This window comes from Monodelphis domestica, chromosome 2 (genome assembly GCF_027887165.1).
Source record: "Monodelphis domestica isolate mMonDom1 chromosome 2, mMonDom1.pri, whole genome shotgun sequence".
Taxonomy (NCBI): Eukaryota; Metazoa; Chordata; class Mammalia; order Didelphimorphia; family Didelphidae; genus Monodelphis; species Monodelphis domestica.
In genome coordinates, this window is record NC_077228.1 from 476,602,965 (window position 1) to 476,627,021 (window position 24,057).

The 24,057-nt window shown below is 35.5% G+C and overlaps 1 protein-coding gene across 3 annotated transcripts in view; it reads right to left on the reverse strand.

Annotated features, from left to right (window-relative positions):
- The window catches only part of VAV3 (vav guanine nucleotide exchange factor 3), a 439,950-nt gene that overhangs the window by 44,358 nt on the left and 371,535 nt on the right, over positions 1-24,057 (reverse strand). For all 3 annotated transcript variants that reach the window (XM_001372319.4, XM_056819156.1, XM_016429056.2), the window contains exons 20-21: positions 22,864-23,000; positions 6,630-6,695 (exon numbers count right to left, since the gene is read on the reverse strand). In XM_001372319.4, the coding sequence (XP_001372356.1) occupies positions 6,630-6,695; positions 22,864-23,000 (203 nt within the window). The remainder of the gene's footprint in view (positions 1-6,629; positions 6,696-22,863; positions 23,001-24,057) is intronic.

Below are 24,057 nucleotides of genomic sequence, written 5' to 3' on the forward strand. Positions count from 1 at the left end.
TATGTGAATCTCACAGAGAAAACCCTCAAAATATTGTTTTCTGTAAATAGATCAGATATTTCAAGTGTCTCACTTATTCTATTAAAAGAAACCCACTGATGGACGGAAAGCCATCCTGCTTTCTGACTGCTGACATCGACTCCATGCTGCAGAGAAAAGTCTGGGATACAAAAAAGCTTTTCTCATGATTCAGCAATTTTTCATTCATTCCTCAAGTCTTTCTATATGCACTGTATGCTGTTCCTAGGCATTCTGAATACTGAGTAGTTGTGAAGCTTGTTACACTTAATAATAATAGTTAAAGTTATAGCACTTTGAAAATCTGATCGATGTTACCATGTCTTTGGCCGAATCATTTGTCATGATGGGATATTAATATTTTGCCCTTCTAGGTTAAGAGTTGTGCAGAATCAATTTATCTCTCTGGTCAGAATATCCCTCTGGTTACTAACGTTAAAATTGGTCTGCATTGTATACATCATTCATTTTTATTTTACTATATTCCCAATATAATTCACAATTTTGGTTTTAGCAAGTATCTACATATATGTTAATATATTCAAAGCAGATAAAAACCCCAAAATAGTCTATCATCAAATTCTAATAGTAACCATCTTATACTAAATTTATTTCAGAACTACAAAATGATCTATTCCATTATTTTTTCATAGTAGTATTAATGATGATAGCTATATTCATAACCTATAAAGCACCTTACAAATTTGTAGGCTATTAGATTTTTGCTATTATTATTCATAAATGTAGACTATTATAATCATGGCCTCCCTTTAGGTAGTACTTTATCATTTACATGCATTATCTCATTTGGTCCTTGAAAAGAATCTATAAGGTAGTTAGTATAAAAGGGATAAGTACTAGGCTTGTGATATACTTCATTTGTTTGAAGAACTCTTGATACAGCAGCTTTCTTTACCCAAGGTTTGTACTTTTTCTGCCACATACAATACTGCTGCAAGACATGTTTAGTGCTAAGGATGAATCCCCCCAGATGGTTTTCTATATTTGAATTCCCACTATTACCCAGGGTCAAAAAAGCTAGTAAGTATCTGAAGCAAAATTTCAACTCAGTCTTTCTGACCCCAACTCCCATATTCTAACAGTTTCATCACTTAACTGTTTCATAATAATAAAGATTTTTTAAAAGGAGGGAAAACATCAATAACACATGAAAAATTTAGTATTTGCTATCATTCTCACCCAAAGGGAATTATAATATTGTTCAATCATTTCAATCATGTCTGACTCTCCGTGACCACCTTTGGGGTTTTCTTGACAAAGATACTGGAGTGGTTTGCCATGTCCTTCTCCAGCTCATTTTACAGGGGAGGAAACTGAGGTAACCAAGGTTAAGTGACTTGTTAAGGGTCACACAGTGACTTAATGTCTGTGAAGATTGGATTTAGCTCTCCCCTAAGGGTAACAATGAAGATACTTAGCTCTTCCTTTATTGGGAAGATTAAATTGTAATCCCCTGATTGTAACAATGAAGGTATTTATCTCTTCCTTTATTGGGAAGATTAGATTGTAATCCACAATCTATTTTTAGATTTTAATTCCCAAAAGGTGATAACTCAGTATTTGAAGTAGATCTACCCATTTTAACTACAAAAAAAGGTGTTAACTAATTACAAAAGGTGAACTAACCAAAAAAGGTATAATCTAACCAAAGAAGATATGAACTAAAGAGTGGGCAGTCCTGGAGAGGATAGTCTGCTGTGATTGGTAGAGGTGAAATTTACAGGAGGTTACACAAGAGAAAAAGATCCTTAAAAAGAGGACCAGAGGTCTGAAAATATATTTGATTCAAGTTAGATTCAAGTACTCTCACTCGGAGGAGAGATTGGAAGATGGACAATTGGACTTGGCTGTGGAACTGGACCCCTGGAGGAGCTTGTGCAGGAGACCTCAGACTGATTACCTTTTAGAAGGTCACCCTTGGTGAGTGAAAGGCTGACTTAGTAACCCTGCCTTTCTCAGAGGTGTAACCTCTGAGAAAGGCCATCATCTTGAGACTTTTTTTTCCCTAATTAGGGTCTTGGAATTTCTACCTGGCTCAGAGGAAGCCGGAATTGTCTCTCTCTTTCTCACTTCCTTAAAATAAACCCTCTATTGAAAATAAAACTACCATAAATTGCATTTTACTTTAATAAATCATTTTGGGATTTAGTAATTAAATCCCTGGCGACCACCAATTTGAATATTCAAGTCCAACCACAATTAAATTAACATGTGTGAGAACAGATCTTAACTCATAAAATTAGTCTTCCTGACTCCAAGCCTGGAGCTCCATTCACTGCACCACCTACCTGTTGTCATTATGCAAAATATGGCCATTTGGTCCAGCCCACTGGAAACAAGTAATGTGAATTCCAATACTGTGACCACTTCATAGAGTTTGTTATTCATAGACCAAGAGAATTGCCTAGGACACTGAGAAGGTAAGTAACCTGCCTGGAATCACACAATCAGTATTTATGAGAGATAGGATTGGAATCTAAGCCTTCTTAACTATCCAATCTATTATAGCATGTTGCCTTCTAAGATAATACAATTTTTATCATCTTTATTTTATAGATGAATAAACAGACTTTCTGTCCAAGGCCATACAACTTACAAATCTCAGAGGCAGAACTTGAAGTTTAAGGACAGTGTCCTTCAATGTAACAAACACTTTCTTTGCACCTAAAATCATGATGTTCTGGATATACAACAAAAGCAAAGCACTCCCTAAACTCGAGGCTTTTACATCAGATTGAAGGGATACCACATTTATACAAATACATTCAAAACACAGAAAGAAATTAAAAATGTTTTCAAGGGGAAAAAACTAACAACACTGTTTTTTCAACAGTTCTAGAAATGCTAAGTATAAAAATAAGAAAAAGAACCAAGGAATAAACACAAAGAGAGAACAAAATTATTGTTTTTCATTGCTTTGTTTTGGTTTGAGTTTTTGCAAACAATATCATCATTATGCAGAAAATCCCCATTAACATTCATTTTAGAAATCATAAAATTCAGCAGTTACAAATTATAAAATATATTCATATTCATTTTTAGCATTTTGTATATTTCCAACAAAATCTAGAAAGAGAATCTCATTCAATATAAGATGTGTAAAATATTTTGAAGTCCATCTACCAAGATACACCCACCAACAATATGAAGACCATTGTAAAATATTCTTTACATAAGGAAAAAAACCCAAATTATGAATTTTAATTGCTCATGGCTTAGCCATACCAATATACTAAAAATAACTAATTCTTCAGTGACATACTATTTAAGCAACAAAAATTACTTTATTAAAGCAAGTAAAAATGATAAAAATAAAATTCATCTGGGCTAAACAAAGTTCAATTTCAAAAGAGATAATGGGTGGGGCAGTGAGTGGGAAAGAAGTGAGCCTACCATTACCAGATATCAAACTATATTACAAAGCAGTAACCTCCAATTGGTTACAAAATAGAGGTCAGTCACTGGAATAGATGAGGTATACATCATACAAAAGCAAATGAATCCAGTAGAATCCAGTGGATAAACCAAAAGACCTCAGCTGCTAAGAGAGGGGCTCACTATTTGACAAAAATTGTTAGGAAAATTGAAGAGCAGTAATTAGGTAACAATAAACATTTCACTCAGTATACTAAGAAAACTTGCAAACTGATATATGATTTAGATTGAAAAAAAATGATAGAGTAAGCAAATTAGAGGTTTAAGAAAGCAATTACCTGTCAGATCCTTAGATAAGGGAACACCTCATGCCCAAATGTGGGATAAAGAAAATCACACAAAATAAAATGGCTAATTTTGTTTATATAATTTTTAAAGGTACAAACAAAACCAATATAATTAAAATTAAAAGGGAAGCAAGAAACCGAAGGGGGAAAAAATCTTCAAAGGGAGTTGTTGTTTTTTTTTTCTGGTAAAAGTCTTATATTCAAATGAGATAAGGAACTGGCTTAATTTTTATGAGAATAAGCTAATCAGTGGTCAAATGATAAGAATAAGCAGTTTTCAAAGGAAAAGAAATCTATCTGTGGACAGCAATCATAGGGAAAATATTTTTTATTTTTCATTTTTTTAATTGAACCTGTTGTTTTATCCATATAGGGAATAAAAGTACTTTCTTATGTCATATTGTTAGACACAAGAACCTTCTCTGTAATTTATAATCTTAGAAACTTGTCTGAGGCATCATGAGTTAAGTGACTTATACAGTCATGCAGCCAGCTTGTGACAGAGATGAAATCCAAACCCAGATCTTGCTGATATAGCATCTTTAGAACATGCTTTCTCTCTGTCACAAATATCACAAAAACAAAACAAAATCCACATTTGCTATCATTCTGTAGACTTGAGATATTCTCTCTCAACCTGGTTAGCAAAATCATGGTTTATTTAGAGCCTAGAGGCAATTCTACCGCCTAGGATTATTTAAAATTTAATTTAGTTCCATGCTGGACTTTTACATTGTCTCTTTAAAGATGCTGATAAGAGAAAGTGGGTAGAAAAAAATGGACATCTTCTCCATTTGGTTTTACAGTGCTCTGGAATGTATCCCTAAGGTGAGTGGAGATGGTGTGCTTAGCCATGTGTCTATATATAAATGTTTGACTCACAGGATTCAGGGAAAGGGATTTTGACCCTACTTAGGTACAACAACAATAACTGGTTAAAATAATTAGTTTTGGTCACAGAACTGTATTTCCATCAATGATGTGGATCCAAACATTGACAACCATCCAGTCCCACTAAATCTTTAGAACACTGTACAATTATATTGAACAGGGAATGTCCCAGAATAGTGATAAGGAAATATACTCTTCTCCTTTCATGGTACATATAGGTGGGAGTTAATAGGAATGGTAGAGAATGTTTCATAGCATCCATCTCTATTTCCACTTGTGGGTTTTAAAATATTGTGGTGGGGGAAACTGCATCCCCCAGCATGCCCTAGGGTCCCTCCCCCCACTTCCTGGTGTGGAATTGGTTTTGAATGGACCAACCCCCATGTTGGGGAGGGACCACACCCCCTACTTTCTGGCATTGGTCTTGAATTGGACCAATCCTGTGCTAGGGAGGGGCCCCACACAAACCCCTACTTCCTGGCACAGATTGGTCTATATAAAGACCAATCCCAAACCTAGGAGGGAACTTTCAATCTGAGAAGATTCAGGGGTTAGGGGCTTTAGTTAATTTCAGATAGGGAACTCCAGTGGCTTTTTTTCTTTTAATAGAGTTTTTAAAAGATCAAAGTCAGGTAGTGTCTTTTTTTTTCTACCTCCTTCACTCTTTAAAGCTAATTTTTCCCTTAACTTAATTTGGATAAGTATGGTTGTTCAGCTTTCAGAAAGTTTCAGTGCATTCATTTTTTTAAACTTTTTTTTCTTCTTTTTATAAGTGCTAAAGGCAAGGCTGGTGCCATACTGTTTTAACCTATGCTACTTCACTGCAGAAGTTTGAAGCTGGTAGATCCCTTTAATTTGGGACTTTGAAACTGCAATAGGGCTAAAACAAATTGGGTGTCTTGCACTAAGACTAGCATTAACATATTGAGCCATTTACACTCCAATATGGTGGCCCCATGCCTTCTGGTACTGTCAAGGAACACAGGACCACCAGACTGCTGAAAGAGGGACTGGAACTGGCCTTGTCCTTAAAGTGAATGTGAGATAAGGAGAAATATTCTCAAAGCAAATTAAAAAATAAACAACAACAAAATAAGCAAAAGCATAAGAATGAAGGAGAGAGGGAGCTATAGTGGGGGAAATAATATAGCCAGAAATAGTCATACATACAAAAATAAACCCTTAATAAAAGTTAAATTAAAAAAATATTACAATGTTAGTGTCCAGAAGACTTTAAGCCTGTTAACAGGAGGTCATAGTAATCAATTCCAGTATAATAGCTCATAAGCCTGGAAAGATGGTGGCATTTTTGAAGAACTTTAATTTAATTGGAAATAATAGCATCCATCTCTGTTTCCTCTACAAAGTTGAATTTTTCCTTAACTTCATTAGGATAAGTACTGCTGTTCATTAATTTCTACTGGTAGCATCATACTGCAGTTAATGTTTTGAGAACGTTTTACTGTGTTATTGAAGAAAACAATAATAAGATGTTAATGTACACAGAAAAAATGTATATATTTGATACTGCTTTTTAAAAAGCATACTATTTATAGTGTAATATCTCTGTATAACCAAAAGTGACTGGGGGAGGGGAGGGAATAGATTAAAATCAAACCATTCTCACTTCACTGGAGAAAAACACAATTTGTACAATGCATTTATTCTGTAAGCTTTGGCTTATTTCTTTTAAAATAAAAGCTCTCTGGACAATCTAATTTCATAAATTCCCTGAAGTTAAATTTGCTTCCTGTGAATATTTCCTTAACAGTTTAAAATTTCAATCTGCTAATGGAAGCATATCACTGTTGCAATTTTAAATAACATTGGACATAACATTCAAATGCAAAGAACAAAGAAATAATACGATTCCCAGAAGGCATGATTAATAAAATTTCTGGTGAAGCTGACCAATTTCCCCTGGATGTTCTTGAACAAACAATAACATTGGAAAAAAAATTAAATATATGTACTTACACATGGACAAGGCTTAACTGCTTCACTAGGAAAGAAGCCAATCTCCCCAGATGCTAAATTCCGTCCCTATAAATAGAGGGAAAAGTGTCAGGGTTAAGAATAACAATTACTCATAGGATAATACCAGAGCACTTTCTATTTAATCAACAACTGTTAGAAGAGAGCATCAAACTCTTTATGAGTAATATCTGATGATAAGGATTCCAATAATAATGACAATAATGATAGTTACCATTTGTATGGCACTTTTAGATTCATGAAGCCATTGTCTACATTAAATCTCTTGTTCCTCACAATAACCCTGTGAGGTAATACTAATGATATCATCCCCTTTTGACAGAAAAAGAAAATGAGGCTGAGAAAAGTTCACTGACCTACACAGGGTCACAAAGCTAGTGAGCAGATGAAACAAGACTGAAGTCCAGGTTTTCCTGACTCTAAGACTAGGTTTCTCTCTCCACTATATAAAGCCATCTAACCTGAGTCTCATTTTAGTTTGGAGAGGCAGTTGTTGCAAAGAAAGAGTATTTAAATGGTTCCCACAGTTGCCCAAGGGCATAACCATAATTCAAGAATTTATCTGATTTTCAATCCAATCCTCAATGTCTTGGATGTTCTGCCATTCAATTTCAAAGACAGACTTTAACATTTTATTGAGTGTTCTTATTCTTATTTTTAATCTGGACCAGTGATTTCATCTGTGTTGAGATTACTTTAATGACTTGCTTGGAGTTTATATTTTTGAAGAGTTTCCTGGAGTTTCAAGAGTGATGTGGTCAAGTTCATAGAGCACTGTGTAGAGATGGGATTTACTACTCCAGGACACTCCTTTGATTCATTAATCTATACTGTCTCTGCTTATATTTTATTCTCATTGATAAATCACTGGAAAGTATGGTTGACTTTGGAGTATGACCATCATTAGTTGGGAACTCATATTCAAGGGACCTTTACCAATGGTCCATATCCAGAGACCCCCAACATGATAAATGTTATTATTTCACCAGATACAACCTTCAGCCCTGTACTTGCTTGACATTTTTATCAATAGTCCAGATGATCTGGAAAGAGTTTCCATTTCCAAGTGACAATCTTAGAAGAAGGAAAGATAAAGGAGGAGCTGGGTAGGATAGGAATAACATTTTAACTAACATTGAGAGAAATATTAAGAATGAAATAGAATAAAATAAACCCAATTATAAGACAAAAGAAAAAATATTTAATTATCCTAGAGGAACATCAGATAGCACCTTTTCCTTCTTTTAAATGCACCTACCACATACTATCTTGCTTATTTCTTTTGTTTGTTTTTTTGGATAATACATGTTTTGTTTTTATATTTTTTCTAGTTTATATTTTGATACAATTTCAATAATCATTTTGACATTTTACAGTCCATGATCTTTTCCTTCCTCCCTCCTCTTCATCAAGATGGCAGGTACTATAATATAGGTTGTATTTATGCCTATTTCCTATGTATGAAGTGTGTCTCCTATTCCCATGTCCATCTCAAATGCTACCTACTTTAGGAAGAAAGCCTTCCCTGAAGTCCGCGGGCAAAAATGACCTATCCCACCCATTCCTCACCTCCTCTCCTAGCACTTTTACTTCAAACTTTCTAATGCATTTATCATATTTTTTTTTGCATTACAGAAATCTATATGTAGGCTCAATCCTTTTTTACATTATAAGCATAATGTACACAATACAATTACAATCACAATTTACATTTATATAACATTGTGTTGTTGTCCTCCTTATTGCAGCAAGGTAGCACCTAGGACAGAGTGCAAGCTCTAGACACAAGAGGACCTAAATTCAAATCTTGCCTTAAACACTTCCTAGTTGTATAAGCATGAGCAAATCAATTAACCCTGTTTACCTTAGTTTCCTCATTGTAAAATGAGCTGAAGAGGGAAATGACAAACAACTCTAGAATCTTTGCCAAACCCCCTCCTCCCCCACCAAAAATAAAACAAAAAAAACAAAAAAACCCAATCCAACAACAACCCAAATGAGATCACAAAGGGTAGGATACAACTGAAATTACTGAACAACAAAAACAGGGCACTTAAAGATTAACCAAAAGCTTTGTCCTCACAATAATTCTGTGAGGTCTACAGGGAAAAAAAAGTATTCCCACTTCACAGAGAAGGAAACCAAGATTTGGAGAAGTTAAGGGACTTATTCAAGGTAACATTCCCCATTAACTGCCACAGCTGGACCCAGACCTTTAGATTTTATCAAGTACTTTTCCCACACCATGCTAGTCTATGTCTTCAAGAAGGAAGGAAATATAGTTTATTCAACTTTGTTTTCTCTAGCACCAAATGTAGGGTTGTTCATAGACTAAAGTGCTTAACAAATTTTGAAATGATTTTTTAAAGTATAATCTTGTTTTATACATAAATCACATTTTAAAACTTGGAAATTATAACAATGATAATTAGCTATTCTCAATATTTTCATAAAGAACACCTTAAAATAAAAGATTTTACCTGCAACAGGAGAGATTCAATTGAATAGAATGAATTTCTGAAGACATTGTGATTAGATATTTAAAGAGAATTAAAGAAAGTAATGAAATATTTTTAAAAACATCGTTCAAAGTTCATCAGAGTCACCTGGGATTATTTATTTTAGGACTTTAAAGTATGGTGAGGTGTGCTGGGTTGGTAATGGCAAAATTCTTTTGTAGCTTTCTCAATATATAAAGTAATATTCTGCACAGTTTTGTTGTTATTTTTGTTCATTAATTTTTCAGTTGTTTCCAACTCTTCATGACACCATTTGGGATTTTCTTGGCAAAGGTACTTGAGTGGTTTTCTATGCTCTTCTCCAGCTCATTTTAATAATGAGGAAACTGAGGCAAATGAAGTTGTGAGTTTCCCAGGGTCATATAGTTAATAAATGTCTGAGGCTGGATTTGAACTCAAGAAAATAAGCTTTCCTGATTCTAAGCATGGCACTCTATCCACTGTGCTACCCAGCTGCCCATTCTGCACACAGCAGATGTTAAACATTTTTGAATGAATAAATGAACTAGCATCCCATCATTTTTCTTTTGGCTTCAAATCTTCTCAACTATAAGGTAGCTGACTTTACCAAGATGGATGGGGAAAAAATCACAGCCTACTAATATGATATGATTTATGATGAGAGAAAACCAGAAGAAATAGAAATAGTCATGGGGAACTTATACTTGAGTGTTTTGGGGGAAAGAGTCCTTTAAATATAAACTCTATAGTAGGAGCAAAATCTAATGCATAAAAGCTAGACTATTCTCCCTCTCACTCTTCTCTCTTCCCTTCCTCTCCCAAAGGTAATGAAATGATCTTAAAACTTAATTGCAAGGAGTAAGGTTCTAACTGTTAATTAAGCTTTCTGGTTTACCAATAAGAGAAATACAGAAAGAGAGAAGCCCCCACCCAACCAAATCAATGCCCCTTGCTTGATGAACATCCTTTTCATGCTATGGTGAAATCAATTTCTTTTTTGTTAAATATTAGGTGATCTACGTCCGTCCTGTTTCATTCCAATCCCAAGCTTGAACTACCGGAGTGGTCTGAATTAGGTCTGGCTTTAGAACATAACTCCCCCAGTTTTTTCTACCCCACCTTAATCCATAGTTTCAGCCACCAAGCCATGAATAGGAAAGAAGCATGCTAACCAGAACAGGGACTCTGATGAGGACAGCAATTGAGAAATAGGTGACCCGAAATGATTCTGTCTCTATTGTTTTTTTAAACCACTCTTCAAGAACTGTTTATGTGAAGTTCTCTGGAAGAAAGGAATTAGATTAAGCAAGCTGTCAAGCTCCTTTTCAACTCTAATTTTTTAGAAAATGCCTCAGTTGCAGAGGTCACATGTTCACCAAGATTTAGTGTATTTCCTAACAGTCTGCTGGTGAGTAATGATTATTTAACGTATTTTGACAGATGATTAAAATTACATTTTAACACTAATTCCTATGAGAAGTCATTTTTAGCTATGGAAGGTAATATGCACCATAGCCAATGAATTTACACTGATTAAGTAAATAGCCAACATTTGGTATATACAGAAACAAAACAGAGAGTAGGAGGGGTTGTTTTTGGTTCTTTTGTTGATGTTGGGGGGTGGATTTAAGTGGGTAGCTCATTAATGCTAATGGGAGGAGAAGCTGTCAATTCTACATGTAGGGATGGGGAATTGACATCTTAGCTTTTGAAAATAAGCCATTTGGAAGCAAATGATTGAGTTTGTGGGGTGTATGCTGATTTTCCTGTGTTTTTTTTGTATTAACCTTGACAAGGTTCTTGAAGCTACACTTAATTCTTCTTTACATTTCAGCATCGGCATTTTATTCTGAGTCAGATAATGTTCTTGTTTTTTACCATTTGTACCTTTTGCAACTGCCAGGTAAAAGAAGATCTCTCTTTGTCCTTAATCTCCTTTCTGACATTCATTCTAGTGATTCTTATAATATCTTCAAGGTCACCCTGAAAACACTCCTCCCTTTTAAGTTACTTTTCTTTTGATATACTGTGAAACACTATCTTTCTATGTATTTATTCTACAGAGCACATGACATGATAGGTCCTTTACAAATTTCACAGAACAATCCTGGGTCACTTAAGAAAATTATTTAAATAGGTTCTCTTTTGTTTTGGAGAGGGAAACAAAAACTGACCATTCAAAAAAATGTTTCTTAATGAGTGAGACAACCAAAAAAAGTATTTGAATTTTAACTTAGAAAAAGTCCACATTGATCAAAAGAATAATTTGATTCTGAGAAAACTGAGCCTTCTTTTGTGAAACTGATCATGATACCCACAAAGAAATATTCCTTCCCAAACCCTCACAGACAAAGTCATGCTCTTAGGCTTTCAATCTTCGGTTTACATTGAATTTCTCTGTACATATTTTATTTTCAATACACATGATCACAGCAAATGACAATAAATAAAATATTTTTAGTATATTTTTTTTTTCCTGAGAGGCAACAATTTCATGGAAAAAGGCATCATTTCAATAAGGTCATTATACTATCTCTGCATCATACAAAAGTAGCAAGAATGCAATGAGTATCAGAGCTGCGAAAGCTAAAACTTAATTTTCAAAACTCAAGCCCTTTCCAGCATAGGGGCTGTTCACAAAAGCAAAAATATGCTTTTCCAAAATCCATCTTAAACTGTTTATTTCCTGAATTTGGAGAAAGAAAAAAAAGGATAAAAATGCCTTAGTAAAAATCCAGAACAAGAGTCTCTTCTCTGTGGTTCATTTATCCCTTTAATACCACCTGGATTGGGGTTTTAATGCACTACTGGATCAGCACGGAGCAATTTCCAGCAGGCAGAATTGGATGAAAAGGGGGCAGATTAATGGTTATTTATGAAAGACTGGAAACGATCCCAAGCTGCAGTGCCCTAAACACTCACAGCGTATGCACGACGTCGAGGCAGAGATTACTAAGCAATTTATCACATATGGGTAATGGCCAGAACAACTGCCACCTTTCCCAGTCACACTCCCACATGCAGAAATGCACATTCTGAGGCTCTGGGCAGGGGAATAGGGAAGGAGACTCTGGCTACAATACAAAAGGAATCTGTTAAGGATAATAATTGCAGGTGGAGATAGAGGCAAATCTCCACTTCTTCATATCCCAAGGAGGACAACATCCCCCTTTAACATCAAGTCCTCTGAACCGCCTTTCCCGTTACTTATATAAATCCAAAATCAAGCTAAGCTCATAAATTTCTGAAAGGGTCATTAAGTAGGAATCTGCAGAACTTAATAATTTTACTTCTATTGTCACACAATAGGAATATGTCTGGGTTTATAGCTTTGCTCCTCAAATTTCCTCAAGCAAATGTCTTTGTTTTTAGAGACTTTTAAGTGAAAAGCTGAGTGGGAGTGTTGAGCCTGGAGTCAGGAAGACTGGAGTTCAAATTCAGCCTTAGACTTATTGTGTGACCTTGATCAAATCACTTACCCTCGATCTGCCTCTGTTTCTCAACTGTAAAACGGATGTAATAATAAAATTGCATGTCTCTGCAGGAATAATAACATAACAGAAACATCTGACTCAGATGATATCTCAGAGGGTTGTTATGAAGATCAAAGGAGACATTTATAAAGCTCTTAGCATATTACTGGACAAAAAGGAAGTGCTAGATAAATGTTTGTTCCAGCCTCTCTTCTTTGCAGAGGTATTTATACTTTGGGTACAAAATTTTGCATTCATTGTAAAGACAGTTGGATTGGCTTTTGCCAAGCATTTCCCCCACTCTTTCTCCAAAAAAAAAAATTCTTTATTATAAGGCATGAGAAAAGGATGGCTTGCTAATGGGCAAGGGGGAATACTGGTGGCTGGTTTATATTTACAAATAAAAGTGGCATAAAAGCAAAAGGCATCACTATGTTGAAAAGAAAATGGCCTCACAGATTGGCTTCTTTTAGTTGAAGTAACTGAAAATCCACATTCTTGTAAACATATACAAACCATGATGCAACTAATGTCCTAAAAAGGTCCTTTGCTATATTTTAACATTGGGATTCCCAGAAGGGCAGATGACAAGGATAAAATGATTATTATCTGAGAAAGTAGAAGATGCCCCAAATCTTACTTAGAATTAAAAATGAATTTGAGGCACTCAGAAACAATGATGCAGATTAGTCTCTGAAGATTACAGGTAGTAACCCATGCCTGGAATGCAGTGCTATAATTAGTACTGAGTGAACAGGGCTTTACCCCAGGGCACTGGCTTTACAGAGGGTCTGATTCCTTTATTAAATGGCCAAGTGTTCCCAGGACTAACATGCACTCACTCATGGAGGTAAGAGTACTTCCCCTAAGGAGATTACACCCCCTAGTCCAACCATTCTCTAAATCAGTTGCCTACCAAGACACCTGGGTTTGACCTAAGTTAAAAAAAAAAAAAAGCTATGGAATTATAGCTCTCCACTGTTAATCCACTCTCTCCTCTTCTTTGCTTTTTAAAATTCCTTTAAGGCTCAGCCCTGTGGCTACCTCCAATACAAAGCTTTTCCTGGCCTCATTTATTGATTGGTTGTGCTCATTCATTTCTAACTTCTTTCTTTTTTTTTTCCTCTATACATCATGTGGCACATGGATGGGGTGCTGGAGCTAGAGAAAGGAAGACTCATATTCCTGAATTCAAATCTGGCTTCTGATATCTATTAGCTGTGTGACCTTGGGCAAGTCACTTAATCCTATTTGCCTCAGTTTCCTCATCTGTTAAATGAGCTGGAGAAAGACATGTCAAATTAGCATCTTTGTCAAGAAAACCCCAAATAGAGATATGAAGAGTTAAACATGACTGAAAACAACTTAACATTTAACAACAAAACAATATACATTGTTGTATAGTAGCAGTGTGGTATTGGGGATAAAACTCCACTCTTGAAGCCAAGAGGATCTGAGTTAAAGACTCACCTCTTACACTTGCAAGACAAATCATTTCAAATAAGTTGTTTAACTTCTCAGTATTCTAGGCAACATTCTAAGTTGATAAGCTGTAGAGAAGGTGTTGCCTCACTTTGGGATTTTCTGGTACCAAGGAAATCTCAGGTCTGGTCTATAAGTTCCTGGCACACAGTAAGAATTTAATAAATTCTTGTTAACTGACTGGCTAGCCTAACCCTATACATGCTGTATGCTTCCAGGAGGATATAAACTCCTTGTTTCATTTTTTTCTTTGTAGGCTGATAACTCAGCATATAGTAGGTGTTTAATAAATATGTATTGAATTGAGTTGAAGGTTTTATGCCAACTACAGTTCAGAATTTAGCAGAATGATACTTAAAAGTGCCTCATGCAATATTGCATTCTGTTGGTGTCCCATAATTATGGCTGACTGGCTGATTGGTTGCAGAGAAATTTAATCAGTATTTGCCATCATAAAATACTTCCAGACTCATGATTAAAAATATTACCATTCATAATATTACCTGTACTGAAACCTACAACCAACTGTTTACCTCTGGGAGCTCTGCTGGGCTGCAAAAAAGCCCATAACCATGGCTCATAAACTGAGCTTTTAATGACCAGTACTTGAATTCCACATCTAAAAATGGAATATATGAGGAAATTTTGATTAACCAGAATTGTTCAGAGATTGAACATTTTGGTCACTGAATTTTTTGAAAAAAGAACAAAAGAATGATCAGAAAATCTGATTTCTTTTAGCCCCCAAGGAAAGATCTCAATTCTTTCAGCAAACTTTTTTCAGTCTTGGCAAATAGCACATATGGGACACAACAACATTTTGAGGTTATATGATTCTGTAACTAATACAATGATTAAGCTAAACTGTATTTTAAAATCCATTAGCTTTCCAGGGCAACTAAATATTTCCAGGCAGTTAGGTCAGGAAATACATGATTAAAAAGACACTATTATTTGTATGTGATCTAATGAGTTGGCTGCCTTTGAGTCACAGATATTTACATCTACAAAAAGGAAATGTATGATCTGTGTGACATAAAGCTTATTTAGTATAAGTGTCATTCATTCTTTCATTCATTCATTCACCCATCTATCAAGAATCCTGATTATCCTATATATAGTACATTAGAAATATTCATAGTACATGGAAACACTGAGTAGCTAGACAAAAATGAAAAATGGAAACCGTTAATCTAATCTCAAGTTAGTTTTTCTACCAAATTAAACCTAGATTGAAAATCCTATTCAGGCCAATTCCAGTACGTCATCCTAATGATGTGAAGTTATTATTATTATTCCTGGAGAGGCGTGCAATTATATTAATTTTTTAAGTCTAATCCACTAATGATCAAGGAGAAAAGAGAAAATAAAAATCTTTTTTAGACTTTTACATTTTATTAGCAGAACCATTCCATCTTATCCTTGATGAAACTGATAATAATAATTTTATGTGTGTCAGAGCACAACCCCTTTAGAAAAGGAATACTATACTTAACATTTTCTTGTATCAAGAACTCAACAGTAGAAGTCATTAACAAAACATCTTGAAAAACTGAAATAATTGATTAGGACCTCATTCCATCTGTCATCAAGTAACCAAGTAACCAACTTCCCCTAGTATAATCTATACATTTGGAAACATTTTGAGATTTCAATTCGTGTTATATTGGGTCAAAGCCAATTGGAAACAAACTAGGGAGAATGATTCCCATAGGGCTTTATTAATTCCTATTATCTTCTCTAATCACCCCCTTGAAGTTTCCCATCCACTATCATCTTCATGAAATCTCTTTTTTCCCCTTTCCTGCAAATGGGGGAGGGAGGTACTGATTTAACTCATTATTTCTTGTTTAACATCCATTAAATTAAAAGTAACAATTATATGACATGTTCAGACAAAATAAATTCCTTCCTTTCTTTCATAGTTCCTAATTCTCATACTCTTAATTTCAAACTTGTTTTTTGTTCCTGTCCAATTTATACAAAGAGTTGGCAATGAATGGGTGGCTAGGGGAAGGCAATTCAAAGCAAGAACAATTTGCAAGGAGAAATACATAAGTTTCTTTAAGTTAAAAAATGGAATAGGTATTTGTTGTTTTTGCAGTTTATAGTACTAACTAGAAAGATATCATCATCACTAGGACTTATATAGCCCTTAGTTCACAAAATGCTTTACAAATATTATTTCATTTTTATCCCAACAATCCTTTAGATTTAGATCCTATTATTATTCTAATTATGCAAATGAGTAACTGAGTCAAATTGAAATTAAGTGACTTGACCAGGGTCAAACAGCCATTAAGTGTTGAGCCCAGTTTTCCAGTTTTAAACTTGAGTCTTCCTGATATTAGGTCTAATATTTTATCCACTGAGCCACCTAGCTGGCTAAAATATGAATTGTATTCCATAAAGAAATGCTCACATCATAGAAATCTGAACTGCAATGTGGGAATATACAATATCTTTTCTTTTTCTTTTTTTACCAATAAGTCTTATCCTCATGGGACCATTAGAGAGAGCCAGCATAGTAGAAAGTGCATTACCCCAAAAGACCTGTAGACAAGAAATAGGGCAAAATACATCAGAAAGTATGTGTGTAATTATAAAAGCAAGTGTTTTGGTTACATAGTAAAAGCAAAGAATAATTATGCACAAAGTATTTTATTGGTATCCATGAAATAAGGAGAAGATCAAGAGGGAGGCTTCTATCACATTGCACATTGGGAGGGTCCTTTAAAAGATGCATGGGATGAAGATGCATGGGAGGACATAGACATAAAATCCAAGTATGTCAATCACAAGAATTTTGGAACTAGAAGAAAATTCGGCAACTATCTAGGCCAACCTGTTTCCAAAAGGAATTCATGGTATAAGATACATTTAAATGGCCATCCATCTCTATCTGAGAACCATCAATGGAGGGAAATCCAGTTCTACTACATCTCAAGGGATGAGATTCCACTTTTATATGGATCTACTCATTAAGAAGTTGTTTCTGACATAACGTTTGAATTCATCACTTTCCAACTTTCACTCCCTATTCCTGATTTAATCTGGGGCAAAACAAATTCAGTCTTTTCTGAGTCTCAAATACTTCAAGATTTCTCTCTGAGACTTCCAGACAAATATGAAACTAAGTATCCAGCTAAATATTCCCAGTTCTTTCAAATGATCCATATAAGACATGGATTCAAGGTCATACACTTTTCTATTTAGCCTCCTAAGGATGTCTGCAGATTCAAAGTGGGTTATGCCCAGATATGGACACAACATTCTAAGTGATGTGATATGACCAAAAAACAGTACCGAGGTACTATGTTCCTTTTCTTCAAAGGAGCTCCTAATAAAGGTCAAGTTTGCATTATATCACACTGCTAGTTCATTTTTGAGTGTTAAGTCCACAAACACTGACAGGTTGTTTTCTAATTGCCTTCTAATCATGCTACCACCACGCATGAATTGATTTCAATGTGCACTGGTAGAGATTATACTCAAATGTCTGGAGTTCCAGTCTTACTGAAGGACTGATACCAATTTACAAAGTGTAATGCTAATCTTTTGCTGTCTGAGTTTTCTCAAAATAGTCTTGCTTCTTTGATTCTGTGTACAATATAATAAACATTTATTATATGGCAGACATTATGCTAAATTTTGGGGACACAAATAAGAAAAAAGTCCCTGCTCTCAAAGACCTTTTAATCTAATGGGGAAGACAACACACAAAAGGGGAGGAGAGGGCAGAGAAAAGGTACCCAGAGCAGGGGTATGATGACAGCGGGGTCCAACCCAAGAAGTGAAGCTGGTGGGAAATAAAGAATTGCTGGCTTCTGAGCTCTCTCTGAAGAAGGCTTAAGGAGAAGGTTTTTGCTCCAGCCATCAGCCCTCCAATCAGAGGGACAACTATCTTTCTGCTGCATGAGAACACTATTGTACTCATCAGCAAAGTTCTTCAGTTCTACCCACATTACTTAGACTTTCCTTATCATTGAAAGGATTTTGCTTCTGTACAGGATAAAGGATAGTCATCTGTCTGAGAAAAGAAGAGAATACCTTTAACCTTATCATAGATCAAAAAGGCAAGTCTCATTTATGTCTTTATTTTCCTACAGTATACCTACTCTATGTTCAACTTGTTTAGTGGTATCTTTGGTTACTTGCGGGCGAGATGACTTAAATTCTTCTAAAGGAGAGCCAAAATTTACTAAAATTGTTCTCATAGAGGAAGAGATGGAGGGAAGAAGAGGAGAAGTTGTGAAGAGGAAGAATTAACATGTAGTAGGGATTTGCATGATGTACTTTGCCCATGTAGGTTATCTGTGTCCACATGGGTCTATCTAAATGTGCCTTGCTGGGAGGCATAAATAGATACCTCTAGTCTCCACTAACCCTTTTCCAAGGGAGGCTTTGATTCTTGATAGGAGAGGAGCAGGGGGTTGGGGCTAGTGGCTGGTCTATTCTCAGAGGAGTGGTACCAGACCAGAATCCTATTATCCACACACCTAAATACTATCTAGTAATAATTTTTAGGTTCAATCTATCACTCTCACTTAATGAGGAATGCCCCAAAGTTTTTATTTTGATTATATGAATTGTATTCCATAAAGAAATGCTCAAGTCATAGAAATCTGAAATGCAATGCAGGAATATACAATATTTTTCTTTTTTTTAAACCAGTAAATCTTATTCTTATGGGGACATTAGAGAGACCCAGCATAATACAGAGTACATTACCCATAGAAGATCATATCTTTCTATCTCTCTATTAGAAATCCAGATAAGGAAGGAAAGCCTGATCATGAAGCAAAAAGCAATTTGTTTTTGTGCTGTATTTGAGGTAAGTAAAACGTTAATGAAGCTGCCAACAAGAAACTATGATTATGTAAGTGATTACTTGTTCATACATTTGGTTGAGGTAATTTTTGCATTATCTCCTTGATTTCAATAATAAAAAAATTTTCTTCCCATCAGGTTAAATCCCTTGGTACCAGAACTCCATTTTGTGCTTTTGTAAAAAAGAATTTAAAGTCGACAGATTTCTGATGAGTTAGGAAGCTACTCATGGAGAAATGACTGTGTGATAGTGATCCCCAATAAAAGCTGTGCTTTCCACCTGCACTTGGTGGCCAAACTGGCAGTTTTCTGTATTACATTCATTTCCTTTCAAAATGATTTTATTTAGCTTTCAAGGTGGGGAGGGCAAGAGAAGGAGAAGGAGAGAAAGGGAGAGAATAGAGAGAAAAGGGGGGGGGAGAGAGAGACAAAGAGACAGAGAGAGAGAGAGACGGAGAGACAGAGAGACAGACAGAGAGAATGCAGAAAGGAAAAGATAAATCTCTCCAAACTAATTTCTTCAATACAAAGTTTGAACAGAGTGCATTTTCTCAGTTCAATTGACAACACAGTTGTTTGAAAGAAGTGATAATGAAAATGCAGAGACCACTCACTCCCATGGCATTAGAAATTACTGTTGTTATAATAATGATACAGATTCCACTAATAGCTGTTCAAAGACAGTTGCTGAAAGGAGAAGAATTTGTATTCTTTGTGCAGACAGGCTGTGGGAAACATGATGGGCTACAGGACAATGTAGCTGCTGCTACACAGACTTTTTTTTGGGGGGGGCAACATAGAAGACTGCCTGCAAAGTATAAAAATCAGAAGTTCTATTAGAGCATTTTAACCCAATCTAAATCACTTTGGTAGTAGAAAAATGTTTTGTTTTTGTTTTTCAGTCATTCCCTTTCAAGGCTAAGATTATTTCTCAATTTATGCTAACTGATCTGACTTATCTTGAAAGATTTAACTCCAAGACATATCCGTATCAATTTGTTTTGGCCAGAGTCTTAAGAAAAGATTCCAAATCCTTCTATCTAAATTAAGCAGTCGGGCCAAATAGATCTCAGCATTAGGAACTACTCCAAGCCATCCCCTTTTGGGAACAATAATAATCAGGTAATACTCTCAGTCTCTTGCAGTATAATCACAGAGGCACAGAATTTCAGAGGTGGACAGGAAGATGGCCCCCTAACTCATTGACTGGCCTGAAGCCTATCAGTTATCCTCATTGTGGTTTAGTCCATTTGCTGAGACAGTTTCACCAGGGTGTAGCTGCTACACATGCTACACTTTCTTGGAGCTACAGGTGAAAGATGTGGGTGACAGGTGGACTCCAAAGGTGGATGAATGGCCCTGAAAAGGGCTGAATAATTCCTCACACCAGAGGTGCTAATTTTCCCTGAATACCCTACTGATAGATAGATCAGTAATTAGATAGACAGAAGAAATACAAACAGATAGACATATAGAATAATGGAGAGCTAGACACTCAAATATTTTTAAGTACTTAATTTGTGCCAGGCACTGTGCTAGTAAGCACTAGTCATGGAAAAATAGGAAGGCAAAGCAATCTCTTACCCTCAAGAGTTTTACATTTTAATGGTGGTCCATAGTACATAAAGGAAAAGTAGAAAAGATTTGGTCTTACCATGTTTTTTCTTATCTACCTCAGTGATAACAACTAACCTAATTGTAATAGCTCTACAAGAATAAGAATAACAAGTAATAGTAAAAATAAATAATAGAAAGTCTGGAAGAAGCTTTATACTCCTTCCCAAATTCTCTGATCCAGCCATACTAGCTTTGTCTCTGTTTTCATAAGAAAACTCTATCTCTAATGTCCTTGTCATTGCACCAGATATCCCACATTCCTTACTTTAATTCCAGAGTCCCTCTTGCCCTTTTAGGCAAAACTCGAGCACTACCTTCTACATGAAGTCTTCCCTAATTCTCCCAAATGCTAAAATTTTGCTTATCAAACTACCTTGTATTTAAGTATTTTATACATATATGTAATTTTTTACTTTATATTTTTGCTGGATATGTTTACATATTCACTTGTGTCCCCCATGAAAATGTAAGCTAGAAAGGAGAAATTGTCACATTCTTTACCCTTATTTCCTCAGCCCTTAGCACATAGTAGGCTTTAAAAAAATGTTTGTTAATTGATTAATTTTATAAACCAGCTAAAATTGTAAATTGAATGGAAATTGATATTTATTCCAAAGAGAAAAAGGAAATAATTTTGCAAGTACTACTTCATGCTAATTACCCTTCTCCACCACTACTTTACTTTGTAATTCCCTACAACTATAAAATTGCTCCTATTTCTGGCTTTTAGAGTAGCAACTTCCAAGGTAGTCATGTCTCGGGTGCAGAGTGGAAGGTCATATTTCTGTGTTTTCCAAATCAGAACATTTGTCTTTAAAACAATGCAAAAGCTACACTCACTAAAATCTGTAATCTGATCTGAGCATTCAATCAAGAAGCCATCCTCTGTGACAAAGTGGCAGATGCTGTCATGTGCTACAGGGTTGCTATGGAAACCACTCCATTTTAGCAGATACCTTCTACCTTTCAAATATTCACAAATGGACAACATCCATCCCTTTCCCTCTCTGCTTTTTATCAGATTTTACCTCATGCATAGACCTTTCTAGAAACTTGCTTTGTCCTTCCCTTCTTAGCCTACAACCCAATTCTACTTCAGTCTGGAATCAAAAGTAGCCTTTGGGGCAACTTAGGAGGCACAGAGTAAAGAGTACCAGGTCTAGAATCAGGAGGTCCTCAGCTCAAATCTGGTTGCAGATACTTCCTAATTGTGTGATCCTGGGTAAGTCACTTAACTCCCTTTGTCCAGCCCTTGCTCTTCATCTTAGAGTTGGGTTTTTAGTTGTTGTTGTTTTGTTTTTTCCTAAGACAGAAAGTAAAAATTTAGGAGGGAACAAAGTGGCCTTAGTAATCAAGAGATGTTTCAACAAGAGTAAGTCTCATAAATTGATTTACTTTTTAGGCTCCATTTATTTCATGAGGGATGGCTGTAGACCCTTCTGAGAATTAGAGATAATGGGTTGGGGAATGTACTCAAATATCACTAGGACCACCACCATCATCATCATCATCAAGCATTTATTTTCTCCTCTATGTCAGAATTATACTAAGTGCTAGGGACACAAATAAAAAAGGGAAAAAATATGTCCTTGTTGTGTGCTGAAGGAGCTCCCATCCAAATTCTTAATAAAATGGGACAAAGCTAATGAGAGTCTCCAAACTAAACTTACTCTCTTGCAAATTAGATCATCACCATTATCAGTCCTCTCTTCCTCTTGAAATTTATATTTCTTTGTAAAATATCCTTTATACTTTATATTTGTTTCTATTTTGTATCCCATGAGTAGTATGTAAACTTCTTAAAGTCTAAAACTGTTTGATTTCATATTCCCCTCCAGCCTACCTCAGTAACAGAGCAGGTGCATAATAAGTGCTTGTCATTTAGAACTAAAGCATAACCATAGCCCCCAAGTACAAAATAAAGGTTATGCTCTCCAATAACATGATGCATAATTTAATTTAATTTTTTGTCTCATTCTCTGATTTCACTTATTTAAAATCCCTCAGTCAATGTAGATTTGTCATTGTTCTGAAACTTATGGTCTAATTTCAGAGGCAGGACCTGATTTGAGGTCTTTAGCTCTCCAGCCTCTACTCCATGCTGGCACAGTTGAAACTGTAGCTATGAATGAAAGCACTGATACAGTTTCTGACAATCCATGCCACCAGATGCTCTGACACTTGGACTAGACTAAAAAAGAGGCTTTTGTGAATTATGCCCAGCTCTGAGGGCTAACCGCACACACAAGCTGTTTCTGAAACTGTGAGCCTTATTTTTTCAAGTGGTGGTGGTGACTCACCCACCAAATCAGGAATTCATAATTCAGATAGTACCTGCCAAAATAAGCTATGTGCATCTCCTCGCAAAAGCTCCACAGTATCCCCCAGCTGGATGTGCAAAGGAGGTCCTTCTTGTTGTGGAGGCTGTGGGTTTCCAGTGTAATTCTTAATGACCTGCATCTTCGGGAGGCCTAGAATAAGAAAAACAAAGTCTTTCAAGGAATGGAATGAGAATGTGTAAAGTCTTAAACATGCCTTAAGAAAACAGAGCTATTATTCACATTAGAAGTTTAGACACATCTAATCCTAGGAAATCTCCAGAGTGACCACACTGGAATGCTTTACAACTTTCTCATTATTTAAGCCACTAATGAAATGCAATGCATCTCTGCTTCCAACCTCCTTACATAGTCCTACCCTCCCCTACCATCAATCTGTTTTTAGTTGAAGAAAATATTTCTCCTTCGCCTGATGCCTCCTTCACACAAACACATCACGTACAGTTTAATGGAAAAGAATCAATTTTTTCATCAACTCTATCCTTTCTGCCTATTACTTTCCTCCTGGGCACTGGCTGATTTCATCACTAAAGAAGTTCACCTATTTCTGCGTATGTATCACATTGCCCAGGCTAAAGTCCATATCTTAAGGTTATCTTTGTAATTTGAACCAAAAAATGTGATGGATGTGTTGCTGTAATACTTAAGACATTTATATGGAGAAAGTCTTTGGGCCTGAATTTGGGCTCATAAAATAGTCCTAATAAAAGGCAATGTCCATGACAATAGGATATACAAGCATTATTCATATGAAAAAATAATTGGAATATTTTTTCCTTTTTAAAAATTATTTCTTTGTGTTTTTGAGCTAAATTCACACAACCTAGATCTTCAGTCTGACATGTCATTTGCAAGAACATTTGTTTTCATCCTTTGTGCTCCCCTTATACCAATATTTGTTGGTCCTGATATTTCCACTTAAAGATAAGACTTCTCCCTCCTAAGAAATGGTGTAAGCATAAAGATGGCATTTGATACACCTTTGTGACTTGTCGTTTTAACAGATTGTTTTTCTTTTTTTTAATTTGTGCTACTTCAATTAATGATCACAATGACTACTAATAGGCTAAAAACATTATACCAAATAAATAAGAAAAGAGGAATAGATCCCAGTTCTAAGAATCTAAACATACAGGGACAGTTTCAAAATCAGGTGAATTATTTATACCTCGCCAATTATGAAGTTGCT